At 42.5% G+C, this 23830-nt stretch overlaps 1 protein-coding gene across 2 annotated transcripts in view; it reads left to right on the top strand.

Annotated features, from left to right (window-relative positions):
* The window catches only part of sorcs3a (sortilin related VPS10 domain containing receptor 3a), a 232051-nt gene that overhangs the window by 184431 nt on the left and 23790 nt on the right, over positions 1–23830 (top strand). For both annotated transcript variants that reach the window (XM_030730511.1, XM_030730512.1), the window contains exons 15-19: positions 3166–3283; positions 3374–3507; positions 6332–6445; positions 7890–8061; positions 20237–20423. In XM_030730511.1, the coding sequence (XP_030586371.1) occupies positions 3166–3283; positions 3374–3507; positions 6332–6445; positions 7890–8061; positions 20237–20423 (725 nt within the window). The remainder of the gene's footprint in view (positions 1–3165; positions 3284–3373; positions 3508–6331; positions 6446–7889; positions 8062–20236; positions 20424–23830) is intronic.

Below are 23830 nucleotides of genomic sequence, written 5' to 3'. Positions count from 1 at the left end.
CAAGTACGTTTATGACTCATTATTATACATTATAATAAATCCAGTCCTCTTTGGTCACTTAAAATATCTTTATAGAGTGTAACGTTATATTTGTTGGGTTTTCTGCTGCCCTCTTGGCCAGATTTCTCTTTAATAAGACATTTTTAAGATAAATTACAGTTTTTACCCTGATGAATAAAGACTATATAAAAGTCACTGCCAAAAACTGATTGCAGCTTCTATCTTGTAACCGAAATGTTGTTTCTCGCTCAAAATGACTTGATATCATTCACGAGAGATATGTTTGACATATTTCCCACAGATTATAGATCAGCAAGTAATTTAAAACAGTTTAAATACAGGCAATCATTTTCTGGCAATTGCCGAAAATCACTTTTTGGCAGACGATCACTTTTTGGCACAACACCGGAAGTCCGTGATCGGCGGGATACACAAGGGACTCAGAGTAAAAGGAAAGGTTGTTGTGTTAGTGTTTTTGTTGAAAAATGATTCGAGTTACTCGAACAGTCATTACAGTCCTAAATCTTATACCGTTGGAAAGACTGCTTATTTCTCCTTAAATGGAGCCACAGTTGTAAGGAAAGTGCATTTTGTGGGTTTCGTCCATGAAAAGCCTTCTCTGTCAATACCAAACAGGTTATTGTGCTGCTGACTAGGGATGGCACGATACCACTTTTTTATGTCCGATACCGATACCGATATTTTAAATTTGGCTATCGCCAATACCGATACAAATCCGATCTTTTTTGTATTATTATTTTAAAAAATTGTTTTTAAATGCCTGGATCAATTTTAGGTAAGTCAACAGTCTCTCACACAACAAAATCAAAATCTTTTAGTTGTCCCACATACAAGGCCACATACAAAGCTCTGGAACTGTTTACCACTCCAGCTTCATTTAGCTGACTCTGTGGAGTCTTTTAAAAAAACAGCTGAAAACCTTTCTGTTGACTTTATTTTTATTCTTTTTCTTTTAATATGGTAATGTTACATTTTAACATGGTGTTTTATCTGTTTTTGGTTTTTTTTTGGACATTGTGTTTTAATTATTGTACAGCACTTTGTGACTCTTTGTCTGTGTAAAGCACTATATAAATAAACTTTACTTACTTACAACAATCACTCTATCACCTGAATCCTGCTGCTCCTATGTGAGAAGGTGATGCATTGGCTTATGGTAGGTTGCAAATTTCATTAGGGCTGCAACTATTGATTATTTTAGCAATCGAGTATTTTATTGATTATTCCATCGATTACCCGAGTAACTGGATAAGAAATACTTTTTTCGTATTAACAGTTCATCTGCATATTTTAACTTCCGTACTGCAGTTTTCCCTGTGTGAAACAAACAGGGTGGATGGAGCAGCTACAAAGTTCTCTTTTCTTCAATTACTGATCAGTTGGTTGATGAAGGACCTCCAGCTGTTTCACAGTAAAGGTTTAATGGAGGTTACAGAGGGAAAAGCTTCATTTGGACACTAGAAAAACATTTAGTCCACTCCATCTGAGCTCACCGGCTCCGCCTCTTTGCTTGTGCAGACAGACTGCACGTAAATCAGCTGACTGCTGCTGTTGCGTCATCGGTGTTTATGTTGAAAAACTAGGGGCTGCGTGAGCGCAATCTTGTAATGCTTTATATTCACAAGCATTCTCCTAAATACGTTTCTACTGCAGGTCTATATTTAGTCACTAATCAGGGATTAAAGTATAAAAAACATTTTGACGGAGAAGAGGTCCTTCCGGTACCGGACGGTCACCAGTGCTAATAGCTGCGCTCGCTAGCAGTATGTCCGGGAGCTGACGTAGAGAAAGAAATAACAGCTGATTCTCAGCACAGCGAGCACAACACACAAACACGCAGAGAGCGGTGGAGGCGGAAAAACATGTCAGGGATGATCCACTCAGTGTCAAAGGGAATCCATCGCAGCGACGGAGAACTTCATAGAATCTGAGGGATTTTTCTAACTCCTGATCCACTCCATTCCAGTAGGTGGCGGTAATGCAGCTCTAAGCTGGTTTGTTCAACCGCAGACCCACAAGAAGAAGAAGACGACCGAAAACTGCAATGCAGCTAATGTGGGTCGGATCGGATTGCATTTTTTATTTCTTTCCGATATCCGATCCAGTAATTTAGGCCAGTATCGGACCCGATACCGATACTGAATATCGGATCGGCGCATCCCTACTGCTGACTCTTCTTTGGTGACACAATGATAATTTAACACTTTAATCATTTAACAAACAGGAGCATCAGCAGCATGTGGAAGAACCACACAGCGACAGCCTGGCACCTCCTCCTCATGCTGGTCACCAGCTTGGTCACACACTGCTGTGGGACACCATCCCATTCAGCAACCAGCATTTGTCACAGTCAGCTGGTGTGGTTGTGTCTGTCACTCTGGCACGAACAGCACACCGACGCTGACCTCACAGTGTTCAGTGGGGCTGAGGTCGGGACTGCAGGTGGGCCATCCATCACCTCCACTCCCAAATTCTGGAGGTAGTCTGATAAACCTGCTCTGTGGGGGTGACTGTTGTCGTCTTGGAGGACAGAGTTCAGTCCCAGACTGTGGAGATAAGAATTCCCACTGGTTAAATAATCATTTCAATATCTCTCTGCACTGAGATTACCACCAATGATGACAATCCTGGGGTACCAGAATCTCCAATCAAGAGTCAATAGCAAAATAAGCTGTTTGGCAGAGAAGATTGGGACATTTTTCGTGGGTGAAATCCACAAATGCATTTTCTTTACGAATGTGGCGAAGGGGAAATAAACGGGCTTTCCAGTTGTATAAGATTTATCAATCAAACACTGATTTTTTTTACTTTTTGGGCTACGTTTAGCAAACATATCTGTCAAAAATACAGAGTCACATATAAACTAGAATTCTTTCCTTTGAATTACTGTGAATTGAAACTACAGGAGTCCTTTCCCACCTCACCGTCTCTGATTCAAACCTTGAGATTTGGGGTCTTTGTGTTTCTTACTGTTAATTTCTCGTCTTATCTGACTTCATATTAAAGTTTGACTCTGTTGGTTGATCTAAGCAAACCTGAGTGCAGTTTCATTAAGGTGGACATTTTGAATGGAGAAATGGCACGTTCTCTCCTTCATAAATGAAACGCTGAGTTTAAGTCATTCAGCTCTTTTGCCTCCTGCAGCTTTTTTGGACACTTCAGCCACCGCTCTGAATGGCAGCTCATCAAGATAGACTACAAGTCCATCTTCAGCAGGAAATGCACAGAGGAGGACTATCAAACCTGGCACCTGCACAACCAGGTACAAACTGCTTCATGATTGTACTGCCTGTTAGAGTTTGTGCTGCAAAAAAGCTTTTCACTCACAAACACCTGTTTATGTTGCATACAGGGTGAGCCGTGCGTCATGGGACAAAAACAGATTTACATGAAACGCAGGCCTGGAAACTACTGCATGCTGGGAAAGGACTACTCGAGAATCCTCTCGGCTGAGTCCTGTATTTGCAGGGCTCATGATTTTGAATGGTAAGATGATGCGGGCCTTTGTTCGGTAGCTCTTTTCTTCATAATCGGCGAGGGGGATTATGTTTCTTTCCATTGTCTGCTAAAGGAGAACTTCATTAACAGCGCTGTTTGTTCTGCCACACGTGTAGAAGCACTAATTTCAAAGGAAGTGCTATTCTTAAAATAATCTTTTTAGGGTTTTTTCAGTGTGTTACTTTTTTAATAATTTGCTGCTGGCAGCTGCTTAATGTGAATGAGACTCAGCAGGTCATTTAGCTGAACGCTGCGTCGCATAAAAAAAGAAAGAAAGCGCTCTTATTTCTTTGAAAAACCAGCTTTGCTTCAGCAGCAGTTTATTTTCAAGTGCGTCCACAGAGCTACTGTTAAACACACTCTGCAGACCGTTCACGTGCTTTTTAGGCTGCTTCAGGCTGCCTGCTGTCACCACAAACAGCGCGAGTCCTCCAACTTAGAAAGCTGTGTATGAATCGCACAGGTTAGAAAACAGCACTGTTTTTATCCACACGTGGTTTCATTATGTTCCTACTGACACTTTGTTTCAATCACTTTTTTTTGTCATGCTTCTGAGTGTTTGATAAAAATGATCGGTGGATGTGCTCCTGCAGAAAAATACATGAAACGCTGCAGTCAGAGAGTCAGTCAGAGATGGTCATTTCCACCCCGCCCTGCAAAACTAAAGGGGGGGGGGGGGGTGTCATAGCATATTAGCTGTGCAGAACTTTAGCCTGGAGCCCAGAGAAGATTTTTTCTATCAAAGGCAAATCTTCCTTCATTTAAGTGGAATCTACTGCGTCTCCATGTGTCTCATTCATTTAGTCCATTTTCTGTGCTTTGCAATAATCTGGATGGTTTTACACAATTTGCTTCTAATGTCCGTCTCCGTAGCGGATGTCTGTGAGCTCACCGTGCTTGTAATTCTGTTCAGACCATGTGGGGGTGTAAATAGTTTCAATTTGTATGCAAATCCTGAATGTTTGTATTTTTTTTATCTTGTAATGACAGGGAATGGAAAAAAAGCCATTTCAACATACAGCAGTTATGTAAATGGTGTTTGTAGACAGGCAGAGAGTGAGTGCTAATTGGTTCCCATTGAACTGATGTAAAGTTTCTGTTTTTTTGTCTCGTTTCTGTGTGTCTGTGTGTCCCTCTGTGGGGAATTGTTTGATGAACACTTTAAAATTCAGAAATGAGGATTTAAAAAAACCATCAGTGCAGAATTAAAGTCCAAATCCTTTAACTTAATTTGAGGTGTGAAGAGTCTGTCTGGCACAATGATCCGCTAAGTGCATATTTATTAGTGTTATATTAATCAATGCAAAATGCCTGCAAACTATGCACTTTCTGTTGCACATGTGCTGTGGAGGAGGCTGATCCAACAAAGCCCGAGGCTTAAATGAACATCCACATGTTGTGAATACTGACAAGCTGGCGCTGAGCACCGAGTCCAATTCTGAGTTTCCTTTAGTTTCCCTGTGATGAGAAATTTCCTGAACTGAATTTGGAAATCTGGAATCTTGCAGCAGTTGCTCATTTGGTCTCATTTGTCTAATTTGGTTTGTTCCAAACAGACTCTGTTATGATTGATTTGTGTCATAAAGGCAGGGTTAGGGTGCACATAAGACTTTAGCATGACTAAACGAATACGAAGTCCTTTTTCTGATCATGTGAAATCTGAGTCATACAAGCAGCGAGTGTTTTTATGAGAGATGGTTCTGAAACATAGTGACTGGTTAAGGACAGTGGTTAATAGGTCCCTGATGAAATTTAAAACTCCCCAAATCCTGAAAGTGTTGGTGGGAGAACACAGAATATAAAAATTACCTGTTCAAAATGAGCCAAAATGACTGTTTAGGTGTCAAAAACTAACTGAGCACAAATGTGGGGACAGGTGAACACCTAGCATGTATTTAGCTCCAATCTCCAATCTCATTGTACATGCTGTATAATGACAATAAAGGCATTCTATTCTAGCTGCCAGAACATGTAGTTTATCCTGAAAGGAACAGGAAGTCATAATCTTTATTTTTTTTTAACGAGCAGACCGTGGCTAATCCTCCCGTCTGAAATCTAGAATGACCAAACTTTACAAAATAGGCTTAAATCTTTTCTGTAGTATGAACTGAGTGACTGAGCCATGAACTCATCAGGAATGAGTGTACGAAGGACGTCTGCAGGACCGAAGCCCGCGAGTCTCACTCTGTGCTGGCCGTTAGAAAGAGTGCAGGTTTGAGGGGCTTCGGCGTTGGCTTTACTTTTCACATCCAGAAGCTGTGTCCTCTGAACCTGACCTTACCTGGACACGGACACACACACACACACACCCCATCCAGTTCATCCTCGTCTGCACTCTGTGCTGACCTTTTTTACCTGTTTGGTTACACGCGCCTGTTCGTCCAATCCTGGCAGCCTGTTAATGAAAATTTCACAGTGTTGTAATCACACATTCATACTGGACTAGTCAGCGTCAGGCTTGTTAGTTTGGTTTATTTGTTCTGGCTTGATAACTAATTAATGAGTCAATATCGTGACCGTTATTAGAATGGACACGTAAATCGTGTCCTGACTGGAACACTGACAAGCGGTCATCGCTACACCTTCGCCTCCAGGTTGTTTCCACACCCGTAGATTCACACTGTTGCAGCACATTTGCGAGCAGCAGCAGCCTTAATCAATACTTAATAATGACGTGTGTCTGTGTGAGACAGGCCGCGGTCAGCAGCTATGAACAGAGATAAGATGTAAATGTGGAACCCACTGCAGTATGTCCCTTTTCACATGCTGATATTGATCAGGTACCGTGTGGGTGCTCTTTGTTGTGTCACAGTGATTATGGATATGAGCGCCGCAATGACGGGAACTGCAGGCCAGCCTTCTGGTTCAATCCTTCCACCGTTTCCTGGAGCTGCAGCCAGGGTCAGAACTATTTCAACAGCACGGGGTAAGGACTGTGGGATTCAGTAGAAGTTCATATTTAAACTGTACTGCATGCTACACACATTTCTGTCAAATGTTTCTGTGAACAAATGGCTCTTTTTGGAGACTTTCTCGAGGATGCGCAGGCAGGGTTTTAGAGCAGATACTGATCGCAGATTTAATATGATCAGCGTGGCAGAAAGCCGATGCGCACAATCTGGTTCTAATGTGGGCGTTTTGTTTCGGCTTGTCCTCGTGAACAAATCCAGGAAAGAGCTTTGAAATCTGTCACGTTAACTTTAATCCTGCTGACTGAGGTCCTCGCAGCCTCCACAGGTAACCTGCTTTATGCTGACTTTGTTAATCAGTTTGTTTCTAATGACTTCATTTCTTTGTTTTCATCAGTGACTGTGCAGTTTTAATAGACGGAGCTAAATGTATTTATTGAGGTTATGTTCGCCACAGAGTCTAATTTAAAGTGTCATACACTCTCAGTGGGGTGGGGGTACGCTGTCATTTTGATAGGAATAACACAGATTTTCCAAAAGTCAGTTTCTTTCTTAAAACCTTAAATACAAAGAGGAAGTTTCAGAGCTGCTCATTTAAAGGGCGCCTGCAGAATCTAAGCTCAGACTAACAGGAGCCAAAACACAAGAGTTTAGGCTGTAGTAGCAAAACTCTGGTTTCAGTGAGCCCAGCTCTGTAAGTGTCTGAGGCAGAAGACGAGCAGTCCCAGTAAAAATCTCCAGCCAGGACAATTTCATTAAAATCTTGGGTAGACAGTTTGTCACTGAGTGAAATATATGCAGAGGGTTGGAGTGACACAGGAGGATGTGAGGGGCAGGGTGAGGGGGGCGGATGATTCGCTGGACTGACCCCCACCCAGGGACGAGCCAAAAGATGACCCCAAACTTCCTCACAGGCATGTGTGGTGACTGTCCATGATTAATCTAACACTCATCATTGATTTACTGCAGACCACCAATCAAACAGTGAATACTGACTGTTTCCAGTCACTTGCCAACTGATGACTTAGATCAGAGATATAATGCAGTATATCACGTTCGGTTCAAATACTAGTATGTATGTATTTATATCTTTGGTGTGACAATTTCATTTGCATTACAATTAATTTTTCTTTGTTATGCCAGAAAGATGTGACCTTTTTGTTAGTTTGGAGGCACCCTGAGGACCGACACCTCACGAAGCGTAATCACAGTGGGAGTGTTTTATTCACTGCCACTATGATTAAGCCTCCCGTGGTGTCTCAACCTTTGACACAGCTTCTGTTGTCAGTTGTCATCCTGTCTGGGAGCCTGTTCAGACACAACAGCTGTGCTCTGTGTAGTTCAACCAGATTCTCTGTAAACCATAAGTACGTGCATTATTGAGGGGAACGTCCCAAAACTAAAGGAATGTGTAGCTGAGCGTGCAGAAAAGGATGAAATCTTTGTTCTGTCTCTCCAAAGTTACCGTAAAGTGGTGCTGAACAACTGCACTAAAGGAGTGAAGGAAATGTACACGCCCAGAAAGCAGCAGTGCCCCAACAGACCTCCTAAAGGACTCTTGCTGACCACCAAAGATGGCAGACTCACTGCCAACCTGGGCAGCAACGTCACCTTCTTGGTGCATTTGGATGAGGTGAGCACAAACGCATTGACTAGACTAGCTCATAGAGGGCTATTAGCTTAAGCACTAATTCATCAGTTTATTTTTTACTTAAAGCTGCATGAATTGAAATTTGATCAACAGGATGCAAAACCCTGTAAATCTGCCTGGATACTTCTCTTTAAAAGAACATTTTTATCAGGCTCCTCTGTCATTTCATTTTACAGGCAATGATGAGGTTATTATTTGGAGAACAAACTGCCTTTTTTTAAAAAAAAAAATGTAACTATAACAATAATAATTTCTATAATGACTATAATAATTTCCCTACTTTTTAAAAATATTTTGTTTAGCTGCAGATAAATCCAGAAGTTCTTTTTTCACAAAAATCTCTAAATCCCACAGACTTTGATAAGAGTGTCAAAATCCTCTTTGATGGAACTGGAAACACAGAAAATGATGAAAGAACACCGAATGAATTATAAATTTACCATTTCTGAGGGCTAAGGAGGTCGTTAGGTTCATCCATACCTATGTGCCATACATGTTTGACTAAGACACGCGACCGTTCTCTTCAGTCCGCCCTCTGCCCAGTGTGAATGAAAGCTAAAGGCCCACACTGTGGTAAAAAACATTTCTAAATAGACTCACACAACCACAGCGGCACAAAATGGCTGCACATAAATTTTAACAACAGAGTAGCAGATAAGACGGCGTGGGGTCATGACGACAGAGGGACCCTCCACAGAGGAGACGGGCGCGCCGCTAGCCTCCCGCAGCTGACGAGTGCTCGGCAGCGAGTAACGATCCTTCACCAGCGGAAACTCGTTACCACTTTTACTTCCTCTAAATAGTCAAGTTTGATCATTGAACACTGTTTCTACACACAAAACAGCGCTGGCTTCACCTACAGCTGTGTTTACGAGCTGAACTCCACCAACTAAAGCCAGTTGAAAATACTTGAAGTCACATGATTTGATATTGTGTTCTGATTGGTTGTAGGGATGTAGAGGCTTTTGCTGGCAATGGGAAGTGGCGTTTAGAAGCTTTTAAAAAGACACGGATAATTCAGACTAAGCAGAGACGGCATTTTATGGCTTATGATGCAAAATGATTTTTATTGGCGTATTGGAGAATGTGTGGAAAGCATTCTGTAAATATCGTTATCTCATTTTTGATGGAGGTAGCAGCTTTTACATCTGAACTCTTCAGTTATAATGAATTTGAAGCTCACAGTGAATAAAATTCAAACACTGACTTTCCTTTAACGTTACCTTTAGCAACTAAATGCTCCACGTTCTTCACCACTTTAAAGAAATTCTCTTGTTCTTCCACAGTTAAATGTGCAAATGCAAATTATTTGCTTTAACTTATTAAGAAGTCAGTGTTGAATGCACTATGTAATGCTATTAATTTATGATGTTTGGTTGCCTATATGTAAGCTCCACTTTTACTTTCCAATTCTGTCTGTGAATGGATGCTGCAAAACCTCTTGGAAAATTCAAGGCTAGGTTTTTCCAGGATCTAGAGCTTTCCACAGACAACTAGAAGATCCAGAATAGCTGTGGAAACCATACCCAGCAACAACAACAAAAAACCATCATGAGAAGACAACAAAGGTCATTAAAGGAAGAGTGATAACGTCTGCAATCAAACAAAGGAAGCTCAGATAAGGAATTCAAAGCAATATGTGAGAGTTCGGCTAAGAAAGGACACAAAAGCAGGAATCAGGAATCAAGGAACAAACTCAGTTTTATTGCTGGCGATTTACAAGTGAGGCAACACATCCACAGTGCAGAGCAGCAGCTAAACAACCTGAGGACTAAGACTTTAGGGAAGAAGACAGCACGAGGGAGGACACAATAAAAGGACAGAGGGAATTCAGACAATATAAACATGTGAGGTAATCGGGGAGATACGACACACCAGGGGACACAGCTGAAAACGAGGGGAAAGGAGACGTGGAAAGTAAAACTGAATATCAAACACACGGGACAAAGACTATCAAAATAAAACAGGAAATATAACTAACACTGAGCCATACAAACTTGACACAGAGACAGAGGAACAAACATGGAGACAAGATAGGAGGAAGAGGCTGAGATTACAAAGGAGGAAAACAGACAATCAGACCGAGCACAGAGACCAAAATGACACGGGGGCATAACTGGGGGGGAAACAGAAAAAGGTCACGAAAGATGACAAAATATTACATAACCAACTAGAATAACCAACGTGAACTAGAATCCAAACAGAGACTATAAACAGAGGATATCATAAATGACAAAGAAAAACAGCAACCTAATATTATAAAAGAGCCAAGCTAAAATAACAGTGATCCTCAAAAACCAAAAAGAATCCGTGAACCCACAGACAAACACAACGCCCCGGGGCCGTGACACAATACTGATATTGTTTAAACAGGACATGATCTGCAGCAGGAAGGAATGCAGTAACACTGTAAGTCCTAAGTTTAAAAACACAATTTATTTCAGCCAGTTACATAAACTATCAAGTAGCTTCAGTATATTATAGCTCAGAACAACTGCCTATATTTATTGTATCTATTTGTTATGTGTATATTAGCTTATATCTAATTTGAAATTCCTGTTGTTCTTTTTTAAAATTTCCATTAAGATCGAGTTTTCATATGACTCTGTGCACTACGGAGAAAAATTAAATCAAACAAGGTAACATGACAGAAGAAGACTAAACCAGTGTGGGTTGTTTGGAAGGGTTGAGAAAGTCTCGTCTCTCTAAAAAGAACAGCAGCACAGCTTGGGTTTGCAAAACTGCATCTGAACAAACCACAAGACTTCTGGAACGATGTCCTTCGGACAGACGAGACCAAAGTGGAGACGTTTGGCCGTAGAGCATGGCGGCACGTTTGGAGAAAACCAGACACAGCATATCAGCACAAACACCAGCTGTCAGCACGCTGGTGGAGGGCTGATTATTTGGGTTTTGTAGCCACAGGACCAGAGCACCTTACAGTCATTGAGTCTATGAACGTCTCTGTATACCAAAGTATTCTAGAGTCAAATGTGACAGCAATCGAAGACCTCAAGAGTACTGAAATTAAGGACCTAAGACAGCTCTGCATGAATGAATGCCCACAAACCTCAATGAACTGAAGCAGCGTCGTAAAGAAAAGATGAGATCGTTAGAAACACGCTTACTACAAGTTATTGCTGCTAAAGGCGGTTCCACATGCTATTGGGACTGCATAGAGTCGTGCTTTTTCACACGACTGTATGATTTGTTAACGCTCTTTTATGTCTGTGTAGATTCTCAGTCATCCAGGTCATAGTAGTCTCTGGAGCTTGAAAAAGGCGACTGGACTTCTTTTTGTTTCTTGAAGACATTTCACCTCTCATCCGAAAGGCTTCTTCAGTTCTCAACCAAATGGTGGAGAGACCCAGGTATTTAAACCCCTGTGGGCGTAGTCCCCTGGAGGTGGTTATGACCCTCTATTGATCATGTGCGTGAACACATGTGCCAATGTTCACATTTTGGACAGGGAAAACAGATGGTTTGAAAGAGGAGTGAAAGAAGCCATCTATGTCCACTGTGAACAACCATCATTGAACAGAGGAGGTGGATTACGTCACCAACTTTCCCCCGCTTACAGTGCTGTCCTGAGCTCCCTTCCCAGACGTCTCAACCCCCATTCACACCTTTGTTCCAGTGACCTCAATAGGCCACAGGAAACAATGGAGCGGAGTCCTAAATTGGTTTCAACTGAAACCACTGATTAAATATGACCCACGCCCCCTTCACACCTGGGCACATGTGTTCACGCACATGATCAATAGAGGGTCATAACCACCTCCAGGGGACTACGCCCACAGGGGTTTAAATACCTGGGTCTCTCCACCATTTGGTTGAGAACTGAAGAAGCCTTTCGGATGAGAGGTGAAACGTCTTCAAGAAACAAAAAGAAGTCCAGTCGCCTTTTTCAAGCTCCAGAGACAACGCTCTTTTACATCGCACACACAGAGCCTTCAGTTGTGCGTTCAGTCGGCTTCACTACAGCTGCAGAGGTACAGGCAGTGTTTCTCTGTTTAACGTCTAACAACACTTACAAACCTGAAGCCACAAACAGAAACGAGCCAAATTGTGAACCATACTGCCGAGTCCCTCAGGGCAAAATACTGGGTTTAAAGTTTATTTGTGGCTTCTACACAGATAATCTGAAAACAGGGCACATTTCATCATCGTCACTTTGATGACACACAGTTATTCCAGTTTTATTATTAATTATTAAATCATGCTGAATGGTCAAAAGGATCGTAGATACGAGCATCTGGATGTTTCGGTCATTTTTTGTGTTGCCATTTAAAGCTTATGTCCAAAATATGTTCTGTGATGTCAGGACACATACGTGTAAAATAAAGGTTAATGTTTTTGTTACTTATTAACAAGGAATGGCACCAAATGTGCTGTAGGCCGGTTTGTTCAGTTTGTACATGGTTGTAGGTTATGGAGTACTGAAATCTGAAGCGCAAATGCTGAAGTACTTTCTAGGAATATAACTGCATTCTAAACACTCCAAAGTTTAATAGAGTCAAATCCCTCCAAACCACCCGCACAGTGCAAGAGTTCTGAGCCAGAGGCAGAAATAAAAGACCTCACCGGAGACCCTGTTAGCGAGCGAGAGCTGTTGTGCTCAGAGCCAGGCCCGCCACGCTGCTCGGTCACTAGGAAACTGCCTCGCATGTTTCTTAGGCAGAATGTGGTCTGTTGGTAATAACTGCAGGCTTTAGGGCGTTAGCAACAGGAGTGTTTTCCTGCCACAGCAGGAACAGCTCAAGGTAAGTGTGTGTCCCCCGGGGGCCAGGCCCAGTTGTCATATTACTGTGTGATGAGTTGAGGAATCGGGGCCTGTTTTCTTTCATAAAGAGTGGATTTCTCTGATGGAAAGAGGAGGGGGACGGAGGAAGGGACGTGGGTGGCAGAACGATGCGATAAAAGAAGAGGAGGGAGGGGTAGAGAATCCTTGTGGCATCAGCCCTATTTGAGAAAATTCTCAAGATGAATTCAAAGTTTAATTTATATTCATGAAGCTTGCAATGGCTGTATTTCTTAGGAAGAGCAAATGGCATAAAATATTAAATGGGAGAAGATCCTGTGGCTCATAGCCATATTTAAAAATAGGGTTAGAAGGAACAAAATCAACACGATCTTTCTGGGGGATGATGAGATCTGCATCACTACTGGTTTTGCATTGTTTAGGGAGCCTTTTCTACAGCACAATAAATATGTCCACACATGGAAATCACTCGTTGATCATTAAGCTGTTAGCAGAGTGGTTTGGTCCAAAATGATATCAACCAAATCTCCAACAATTCATGAAGGATTGATTCAGATTTGGTTCGTGTCCAACCAGACCTCAGACGTTCCTCTCCGTGAGGTCAATGTGTGCATCGGTGCATATCAGGAAGAGAGTTATGAAGGATAAGATGTCAGATGTTGGTGAATCCTTGGTGACCCCTGTTTAAATATGTAAATGCCAAAAACAATACGGTTCATGTCTTCATGTGAATGCTGTGTTCAGTGAGCTAAAATAAGCTCACACTTGTGCTGCAGATAATCTTTGTAATTATATGTCACTAACAGCATGTTATGTATGGCACAAACATAACCATGTTGCCAAGGCTGTTGCTGACACTGAGTGCAGGGTTTATGATCTGACAGCACCTACCACATGCAGGGGGTGCAGCAGGTACAAAGCAGAGCGTGCACATCACAACAGCGCTGTAGATCTACGAAAACGTCTTAATTAAGGAAAAACAGGAGAGTTTTCTCACTGAATATTTTACCGAGACGCTGCAGAGGCAGCCTGCTTCTCTCTGTCCTCTAGGATTCCCTGAATCCAGCGCTGAGCGTTCCGTCTGAATAACTAAACAAACTGCGTTTATGGACAACAAATAAAATAAATGAAGACCGTAATGAACTGATTAGTTTTAATGCAGAGTGACCCACAGTGTTAGTTAGTAGTGGAGCAAAATTATGATCAGGATATAAATAAGATTATAGAATGTTTAGCGTTGTTGAGCTGAAATATGAAGGCCTCCCCTCAGAAAGACATTGTTTAGATGGGGGCACGTGTTTCTCTAAAACCTGCAGATGCCTTTCAGCATTGATGGAGCCTTTCCAGATGTGCAGGCACAGATGCAGCCCTGTACCATCAGAGATGCAGGCTTTGAACTGAGCAGGATGCTCCTCCTCTTCCTCTTTAGTCTGGAGGATGCAGCAACCATGTTTTCCAGACTGAATTTCAGATTTTGATTTGTGTGACCAGAGAAGATGTTGGTGTTTCTGATCACATGTCTCTGCATGTTAGAGCTTTAACCTGCATTTGTAAATGGAGCTGGAAGATCACGGCATCCAGTATTGAGATTTCTCCAGATTCTCTGAATCTTTGACGATATTTCGTACTATAGATGATGAGATTTCCAAACTTGTCACAATTTTATGTTGAGGAGCATTATTCTGAAATTCTTCCATAAATTTTAGATGCAGTTTTTTGCACCCACCGCTCATGTTTACTTCAGAGAAGCTCTCAAAGATGTTCTCTTTATGCCCAGGCATGTTTCTGATTAACCTGATCAGTTGTAAAATGTCCCTGCAGCTGTTTCTTTTTAGTATCACTTACTTTAAATCCTTTTGTTGACCCAACACTCACAATTTTTTGAGACTTCTGAGAGTTCCTGTTTTTCATGAAATAGTGAAACGCCTCAGTTTAAACATGATAGGTTTTCTATGTTATGTTGTGAATTAAATGTGGATTTGTGAGATCTGGAAATCACTGCATTCATTTTTATTTACAGTTTTGGATTGTGGTTGTTTTCAAACGTCAGTGTGACATTATATCAGATGCTGGCACACAGTGAGCAGCGACTGCATCCCTCTTGGTTCATTGCTGTCAGGAATCAGATTTGGCTTCGGTTTTGCTGGCAAAGCTGAAGCGACCCGAGCTTTGCAGCTCTGTGCTAAAGTTAGAGAGCAGAGTTTGTTCACGGCGTGTTAGAGAGCCACTGTTTCCTCTTGCATCTTTCTAATTGTCCCCATAAGGTATAAAAACGTGAAGGAATCTATTTGTAACTTTAGATTTTCTCACTCAGTGTCAGCTTCATGTAAAATGTTCATCTTGTCCTTCGTTGCTGCACTGATGCATCCATCACTGCATCACAGAAAGTGTCGTTCAGTGATCACGCTGTTTCCCCTTCTGGGTTAATATAATCTCCCTGTGATCTGCCTAACACTTGTTTTGTCAGTGTGAATTTTTATCAGCCACTTCTCTGTTTCACAATCGTGTCACATTTGGGAGAAAATGTTCTACAGTTGTTCTCGCTCATGTTATCTTTTTGCGAAATCCATTTCTGCCCCAGTGGAAAAGCCAGATGAATCTCCTGCCAACAAACACTGTGAATATCGAACATGACAGCCACGACTACTGAGGATTCCCAGCTAAAATATTAACTACAGTGCTCATTCTGAAGCTCTGTGTAGTCACAACATTAGGAGTGCTCGTCCTGACTTGTTTAGCTATACTATCAAAAAATATTCTATTTGTATTATTTATTTATCTGTGAATTGATTATTCCTTACTTGGCAAATATCCATTTCTTTTAGGTACAAATTATTTTAAGGAATTACATTTGTGTTAATAAGTGTAAAATGTGGTAATTAAAGCTGCATCCATTGCTTTTGTTTGGTTTGGTCTAAGTTGGCCTTTGTGGCCACCTGGGGGCAGCAGAACAAGTTGTTGTTTTAGCAAACAGCTGCTCTTAATTTAAGCTGCTTCCCCCTAAAGTAAAATAAATAATGCTTTACACACAAAAAAGCCACAAAGCACACTTTGCTGTCTGCAAATCTTGTGTGTAGTTAATTGAATTCAGACTAAGAGAAGACGATGACGAATCGTTCTTGTTCATATTCAGACGGAGCTCTTACAAACAAACCCAGGCTGCATAATATCCCATCAGTCTGAGTGTTCACGGAGGAATAACAGATCATTCACATTATTAGCAGTTTCTGCAACCCCATGCTGAGTGCAGGTTATGCATTACCATTATTACCAAATGATTTCCATTAACGTCACCTATACAGAGTGATTATAAGATTGCTTCCTGCATAGTTCACAGGCAGCAGCTGCGTTTATTAGCAGCAGCATTTTCAGTTGGCATTTCAGGGCCAAAATAAAGTTCACCTGAATCTTTTTGGAACCACATTCTCACCACGTTACTGTGATGATGCTGTTTGGTCTTCGCTGTGTTCAACTGTCAACTTACCTCAGTTTTATTTATAAAGTACCAGCTGACAACAGCAATCATCTCAAAGTGCTTTATTCTGAGGATAATTAGGAAGGGGGCCGCCGACAGTCACATCGTTCCCAATTAGCACGTGCTTGGTAAGAGTGGAGTTTATTGACACCCTCCCTTTAGTCCTAGATTAACATCGAGCACATTTTCTAAATTTTGGTCTTCAATAGAGTCAAAAAGGAAATTATAACCATGACTGACACGTTGTTAGCCAATCAGTGAGCAGTGTCCCTCAGTTTCACCCTAACATCTGAGGCGGTGACAGTGAACGTGTGGCAGTGGTAACAGTGGCTGATGTTACAGTATTTACAGTATGCTTTCATGGCAGGACCAACCAATTCTGTGTAAACTTTATCCATTTTCTTAAGAATACGATTCAATATCCGATATGACGAATAGATTTAATGAACATAATTAAACCAATTCAGTTCTTCCTGTTGGAAAAGGAAGCTTTGGTGATGCTGTCGCTGCTTTCACGTGTCCTGCAGCTGTGCTCAGTGTTACAGTGGGTCCAGTCTTATCATTACAGTCAACGTCGCCCGTCAACAGTCTGCTGTCTGTAACCTTGGCGATGTTCCAGAGCGATTCTCGGCCGCGGCGTCTTTTGTCGCCGATCACGTTGATGCTGTAGTTTCAGGTCTGACACACACACACACACACACACACACACACACACACACACACACACACGCACAGCACTGCTTCCATTGCAAACCCACAGTCTCAAGGTTCCGGCCATGTTGTGTTTGGGTTTGCTCAACCTGGGAGATACACGAACACAAAGAGTGACATTTAGAGAGACGGTCAGCATCGCTCTCGTGCAGATTAGCGAATCCCGCCGTGGCTGATTCAGCGAGCGTGAACAGAGGGGCCAGCGGACGCTGAGAAGCGCTGAGTGACATCAGCACCACCAAAGCCAGAGTCTTGTTTGCACGCCAGCTCATTACACTTCTTAACAATACCCACGCTGTCAAACCCTGTTCTTAGCTTTTCTCTATTCTCTCCAGCCACTTATCACAGATATCGTTTTCCAGACAGTGACATGAGAAATCCCCAGAAGCCCACCGAACTTCCACACAAAGAAGCGATGGCAGCGAGGGGTGGAAGGAGCAAAAGAGCAGGAAAGAGAACAATAGATTTTTTTTCTAATGTGAGTTTTGGCAGAGCCGGCATGCTAATGTGGTGTTACAAATGAAGATCCCAGTTGCACTGTGCTACAGCGTGCCAAGGGGAGGCTGGGAGTTTGACTTCACAGGCCTGAGAGGATGAGTGCAGCTCGCCGTGGCAGCTGGAGCCACCAGCACTCGCGCTGTGTGTTTATCTGCCGACGGTGCCAGATGTGATTCCCAGAGGAGCGCGTGCAGGCGGCGGAAGCATGGGACGGGATATTCACACAAATGCATGCAAAATTCATTTTTCCCCTCTGTTGTTGCACGCGCTACAAAGCTCTGAAAATATTTTATAAAATCCAATATTAATAAATTTAACTGACGTTATTTCACTCATGGATTAACTTGCAACCAATCATCCGTCTGCAAAGACGCCTCGAAGAGAACGCGGATGATTTTTTTTCCAGCCTTTAATAGAGTGTGTTTTCTAAACTAATTCTTTATCTGCTAGATTTGAGCAAAATAAAAAGTATTAATTTAATACTGATTTAAGACTTTTTCTACTAAATTAGGCAGAAAAGTTCAGAAAGCAGTGACAGGGAGTAAATATCAGTGCTCTGATTCAACAAACATCTGTAATTATCAGACTCATTAGATGTAGTACTTGAAAATATACATTTGCAAAGACTAAGAAAATTACACTATTATATAAGTGAAGAACAGTCGTGGTGGTTTTCATGTCCTTTTTCTATCCTATGAGATCAGTTCATCTGTTTTGTATCAGCGGTGCAAAAGTGAGCGACTTTCTAACTTTGATACCGACTTCACTTTCTGTGGTCTTTCACTGAGCTGTATCTGTGAAGGGTTAAAGTTCAAGTTAAGAACAGGCCTACTGACTGAAAATGATCTTCCATCTCTGTGAGCTGAGAGCACGAATCACAGCAGACTTTCTGACTGAGCTTGTGACTCAGTGAATCAGTTTCGAGTATTTAGCTGGAGGTGGTCAAGTTCATGGAAATGGAAGCTGGTGTTTAAACGTTCATATTTCATCGCTCAGGCAGCAGTTCATGACCTGGATGTACACGTGTACGTGGAAGGAGCCAGAAAAAGGCTGCGAGTTCTCAACACGTCTGAAACGGCTCTTCATGAAGGTCAAGATTTAATTTGATTACAGCCTGAAGCTCCGACTGACATCAAAGTTTGCTAAATATTGGCTGTTGGGTCGGTCCTCACAGTCGTCGTGTCTGTGGGAGAGAAAGATGTAAAGACCAGAGCAACTTTGACAACGGCCAGATCGTCATTGGCAGACAGCCTGGTGGGAGCATCTCTGAGGTGGCATGGCTTAAGGACTGCAGCTGGTCAGCTTGATCTGTGAGATTTCACAGGATCTGCTGCTGATGTCTTGGTGCCAGAAAACGCAGAGCAGAAACATTACAGCATACAACATTTCATACATTTCATTGGGTCTGTCTGTGGCAGCATAGAAAGCAGTTAGTCGTGATACAGGTTACGTCTTCATTTGGGTTGTTAACAAATTATTAGAAATGCAGACAAAATAAATGACGGCAAAGAAATTAAATGGAAAGAAAACAAACTGACCAAAAGGATGTAGGCTGGAGCTTTATTTATACAGAGTATATCCTAATGGCAGTCAGCACTGTTGTCTCACACCAAGAAGGCTGCTGGTTCGAACCCTGGCTCTTTGCCTGTTCTCCCTGTGGTTGCATGGGGTTCCTCCAGGTTGTCCAAAGACATGCAGAGTAGTTTAGCTGGAGATTGTAAATAGGCCATCGATGTGAGGTAGCTGTCATGGAATAAAGAGACTGAGTACATCTGTAAATGGAGCTTGTAGTGTAAAGACCAGAAAGAGCAATAAATTCCTGTTTCACGTTTCTGAACTAGGTTTCACCAAAAAACAAGTTCTTTCAGGAGAGACAGAAATTTAAGCCCCTTCAAATTTGAGTCTGCCCTCTCAAGCATGTTTGAAGTGCTTTAGATTAATGAGCTATATTTGGCTTCCTATGATTATGCCCCATGCCAGCCTTCTTCTCAGGGAAGCAGACTCTCCTGACTCACGGCCTGCTGAAGCCGATGTGATTGGTGTGTGTTAAAGTGCTGATGTCACCTGCTGATACTTTGTGAAACTAATAACACAGTACAGTAACAATCTCTCTTAGCACTTTGCACCATGCTGCTGCAGGACTGAAGGAAGAGCGTCTTTCAGTCTGCTCACACACTTTAAGTTTGAAGTATGGATTAAGATGCCATTGTTTTAATTAACTCATATTTAAAGCCTGTGATTATGTGGTTTACGTATTTACCTAACCAGCGAAGAGTCCGCTAGCTTGATCCTGGCTAGCTTGATCCTGGGAGGAGACACAAATCCGTTGAGGGTTGTGTTCAGAGGGGCGTCCATGTTAAAATCTGCCACATCAAATATGCAGAGCTACCCACTGTGGCAACCTTCTGTGACAAGGGAGCAGCTGAAAGTAGCTTTTATGTGTAACTGGTGTCTTTGTATTTTTAAAATAACAGCAGTAGGCTCGGTGTTACTTTTTTGATTTGTGTTCAGTCTATATTCAAATTTACCTACAAAGGTTCTGCATAGAGAGCATTTATGCTTCACTCATATCTGCTGCCCGTGTTTCAGCCCACATTGTCTCGGCTGCTGTTTTTCCTCTCTGTAGTGCAGCTGTCTGCTTTAAAACAGCCACACCATGAATTCCAGTATTTGTCTCCATCCTGATGAAAGCCCGCTGTGCTGTGTTTCAGGGCGACTCGCTGCGGACTAACATCCAGCTGGATTTTGGTGACGGGACGGCCGTTTCATACTCCAATCTGAGCTGGACCGAGGACGGGATCAAACACGTCTACAAGACTGCAGGAATATTCCGGGTCACAGCATTCGCAGAGAACACGCTCGGCTACGACACCACGACACTCTACCTGCACGTCACCTGTGAGTGTCCAGCTTTACACTTCAGACTCCTCCACGGAAACGAGTGTCGCTGCTCTGTCTCTGTTCTGCTGCATAAGAGACCACAGTGTCGATGCCGTCGCCTTTTAGTTTGTACACAGAGGACGACGCGGTCAGCTTAGTGACAGTGTTCAGACTTTTATTATCCAGTGTTTGCTTTTCAGGCCACAAAGCATCACTGCTGAAGGCAGGAGTGTCTATGAAGTGTATATGACACTAGTACTTGTAAACACTATAAAATAAGCATCAGTTAATAACAGGATTTCCTATCTGTATGCAGCATATTAAGATCACAGACTGTATATAATGTAGCAACAGTGATGTTATAAAATCTCATTTCTCCTGTATTATTTCTAAAGCAGAGGTGACCATATTTAGATGAGAGTTTGAACTGCTAAGTTGCTGCTTTAGCACAAAGCACACGAGGTAACAGATTAATAAAATATTCAAATTTCACCCACCAAAACTGAAACATGGATTTCTTGGATGATCTGCCTCTGTGAGGTCACCCAACACAAGCTTGCAGAGTGAGAGGATACCTGAGGAACGGAGCTGCAGAAGCTACAGAGGGTTAAAGCTGAAGAGCCACACCATGAAGATGTGAGAAAGAGTCGTTGAAGTTGTACAGCTTCATGCCAAAACAGATGTGGTGTTCGCTTTGAGAGTGTTGATGGAGAAGATCAGAAGGAGGTGCACTTTGTGGATCCAGAGGAAGCAGCTGATTGGGTGCTGAGAGAGGACCTGTGGTACTGCATGAGGAAGTCAGGAGTGGCAGAGAAGTATGTGAGGGTGGTGCAGGACATGTGTGAGGACAGAGAGACAGTGGGGAGGAGTAGGAGGAGTGAGAGCCGGGTTCAAGGTGGGGGTGGGATTACATCAGGGATCTGCTCTGAGCCCCTTCTTGTTTGCAGTGGTGATGGACAGGCTGACAGATGAGGTCAACAGGAGTCTCTGTGGACTCTGATGTTTGCAGATGATCTGTAGTGAGAGCAGGGAGCAGGTGGAGGAGAGCCTGGAGAGGTGGAGGTATGCTCTGGAGAGAAGAGGAATGAAAGTCAGTAGAAGTGAGACAGAATACATGTGTGAATGAGAGGGAGGCAGGTGTAACAGTGAAGCTGCAAGGAGCAGAGAGAGTGAAGGTAGATGAGTTTAAATACCTGGAGTCAACCATCCAAAGCAATGAACAGTGAAGGAGAGAGTGCAGGCAGGGTGGAGCGGGTGGAGATGGGTGTCAGGGGTGATCTGTGACTGAAGGAGAGCAGGTTTAAAGATGGCAGTGAGACCTGCTGTGATGGATGTTTGGAGACGGTGGCGCTGATGAAGAGACAGGAGGCAGAGCTGAAGATGTTCAGATCTTCACTGGGCGTGAGCAAGATGGACAAGATCAGAAATGAGTCCATCAGAGGGACGGCTCAGGAAGAGCAGTTTGGAGACAAAGTTAGAGAAACAAGGCTGAGACAGTTTGGACATTTGCAGTGGAGGGAGGGCGGAGGAAAAGAGGAAGACCTCAGAGAGGGTTCATGGATGTAGTGAAGGAGGACATGCAGAGGGCTGGTGTGACAGAAGATGCTGGGATAGGGGGAGATGGAGGCAGATGATTCGCTATAGCGATGCGTAGAGGGAGCAGCTGAAAGAAGAAGTGATGAAGTCCATATAAACACTCAGGATATCATCAAACCACAAACATTTACAGTAATCTAAACGTTAGCTTTGCTAGATAACATAACTACCAGAAAACTTCCTGAAGATACAAAAGTGTTTGTTTTTATTTGTATTGGAGTCTGCTGTTGGTCGATGTTAATGATTAGCAGGTTTAATTTCTAAACAGCTGATAATTCATGTTTCTCATGGTTTATAATGGGAAGCAGAGAAACACTGACACATGCTGTCTGTGGAAAATCTGACCCACTGCTACTTGTCTTCATATGCAGTGGCTGGATGGATGGATGGATGATGGATGATGGATGGATGGATGGATGGATGATGGATGATGGATGGATGGATGGATGGATGGATGGATGATGGATGGATGGATGATGGATGGAGGATGGATGGATGGATGATGGATGGATGATGGATGGAGGATGGATGGATGGATGGATGGATGGATGATGGATGGATGGATGGATGGATGATGGATGGATGATGGATGATGGATGGATGGATGATGGATGGATGATGGATGGATGATGGATGGATGGATGGATGGATGGATGATGGATGGATGGATGGATGAATGATGGATGGATAATGGATGGATGGGCAGATAAAGTCCATTTGGAAACAATAAAAAGCATTAAATTCACACTGCACATTTTACCCCCAGCAGTAAACTTACAGATGTATATTTCATGATATGTAGCTCCAGGTGCTAAAATATATTCACCTGAATGGCAGCCACACTGTTGATCCATGCTAAACTCATTTGAAGTGAACTGTACTGACCTATGCAGGATTATGTAATACAGCAGCTGTGATAAACAACTTTTGGGAAAAAGGTCATGATAAACTTGCTTATGCAAGGTTTTACTGTGGGGGGAAACAAAGTGAGAAGTGGGCCTTTAAGGCCACTGCAGCTAATCGCCAGTTATTTGAGGATACAGCTTCACAACAATGGATTGGTTTTAAAGTGGAGCAGGTTTTACACAGCAGCACAAACAACAAATTACTGGATCGTCATGCCTTCCAGCTCCATTCAGACTGCAGCAAAACGCTATCATTTTAACTTTCCATGGAAATTATTCAAGCTGCTTTCTGTAAGTGTTGAATTGTCTCTGCGTCCTGGTAGTTATGTTTGCTCATTTGTTCAATCAATTTTAATTTAACCTCTTGGCGGCCTGATGTGTATTTATACGTTTCTGACAGTGTAGGTGATGTTTTCAGGAAGAAATGTCAGAAACTACAATGATTTCTCAGCTGAGCATATTTAATACCAAACAATTCACACACACACACACACACACACACACACACACACACACACACACACACACACACACACACACACACACACACACACACACTCTGAACATCTCAAGTTGGGGATAAAGATTAGTCCTGGTTAAAGAGGATAAGCGCTAACAGAAGCTTTGGTGAGACGAGAACTACACGAACCTCTTCGTTGGAGTTTTTCCATGAATGTCGTGTCTTACATCTGTCCGTGGCAGGAAACTTCATCTCTGTGATTAGTGGAAAGCCTCCCAGACCCCTGTCAGGTCCTATTACGCTCTTAGTGGGGAGGTTTGCAGTATTACCCACAAGGTATCATGTCAAAAAATCCGTGATGGTGTCAACGTTTTGGGACTTTATTGCTTGTTATCAGCAGCAGTAACAGAGTGAAGAGGTTCGCTCTGCCGTCAAACAATAACAATACATGCGTGCTAAAAATA

This window comes from Archocentrus centrarchus, chromosome 1, assembly GCF_007364275.1.
Source record: "Archocentrus centrarchus isolate MPI-CPG fArcCen1 chromosome 1, fArcCen1, whole genome shotgun sequence".
In the NCBI taxonomy this organism is placed as follows: Eukaryota; Metazoa; Chordata; class Actinopteri; order Cichliformes; family Cichlidae; genus Archocentrus; species Archocentrus centrarchus.
Note: the sequence above shows the minus strand (reverse complement) of the source record. Positions and strands in the feature narration are given on the sequence as shown.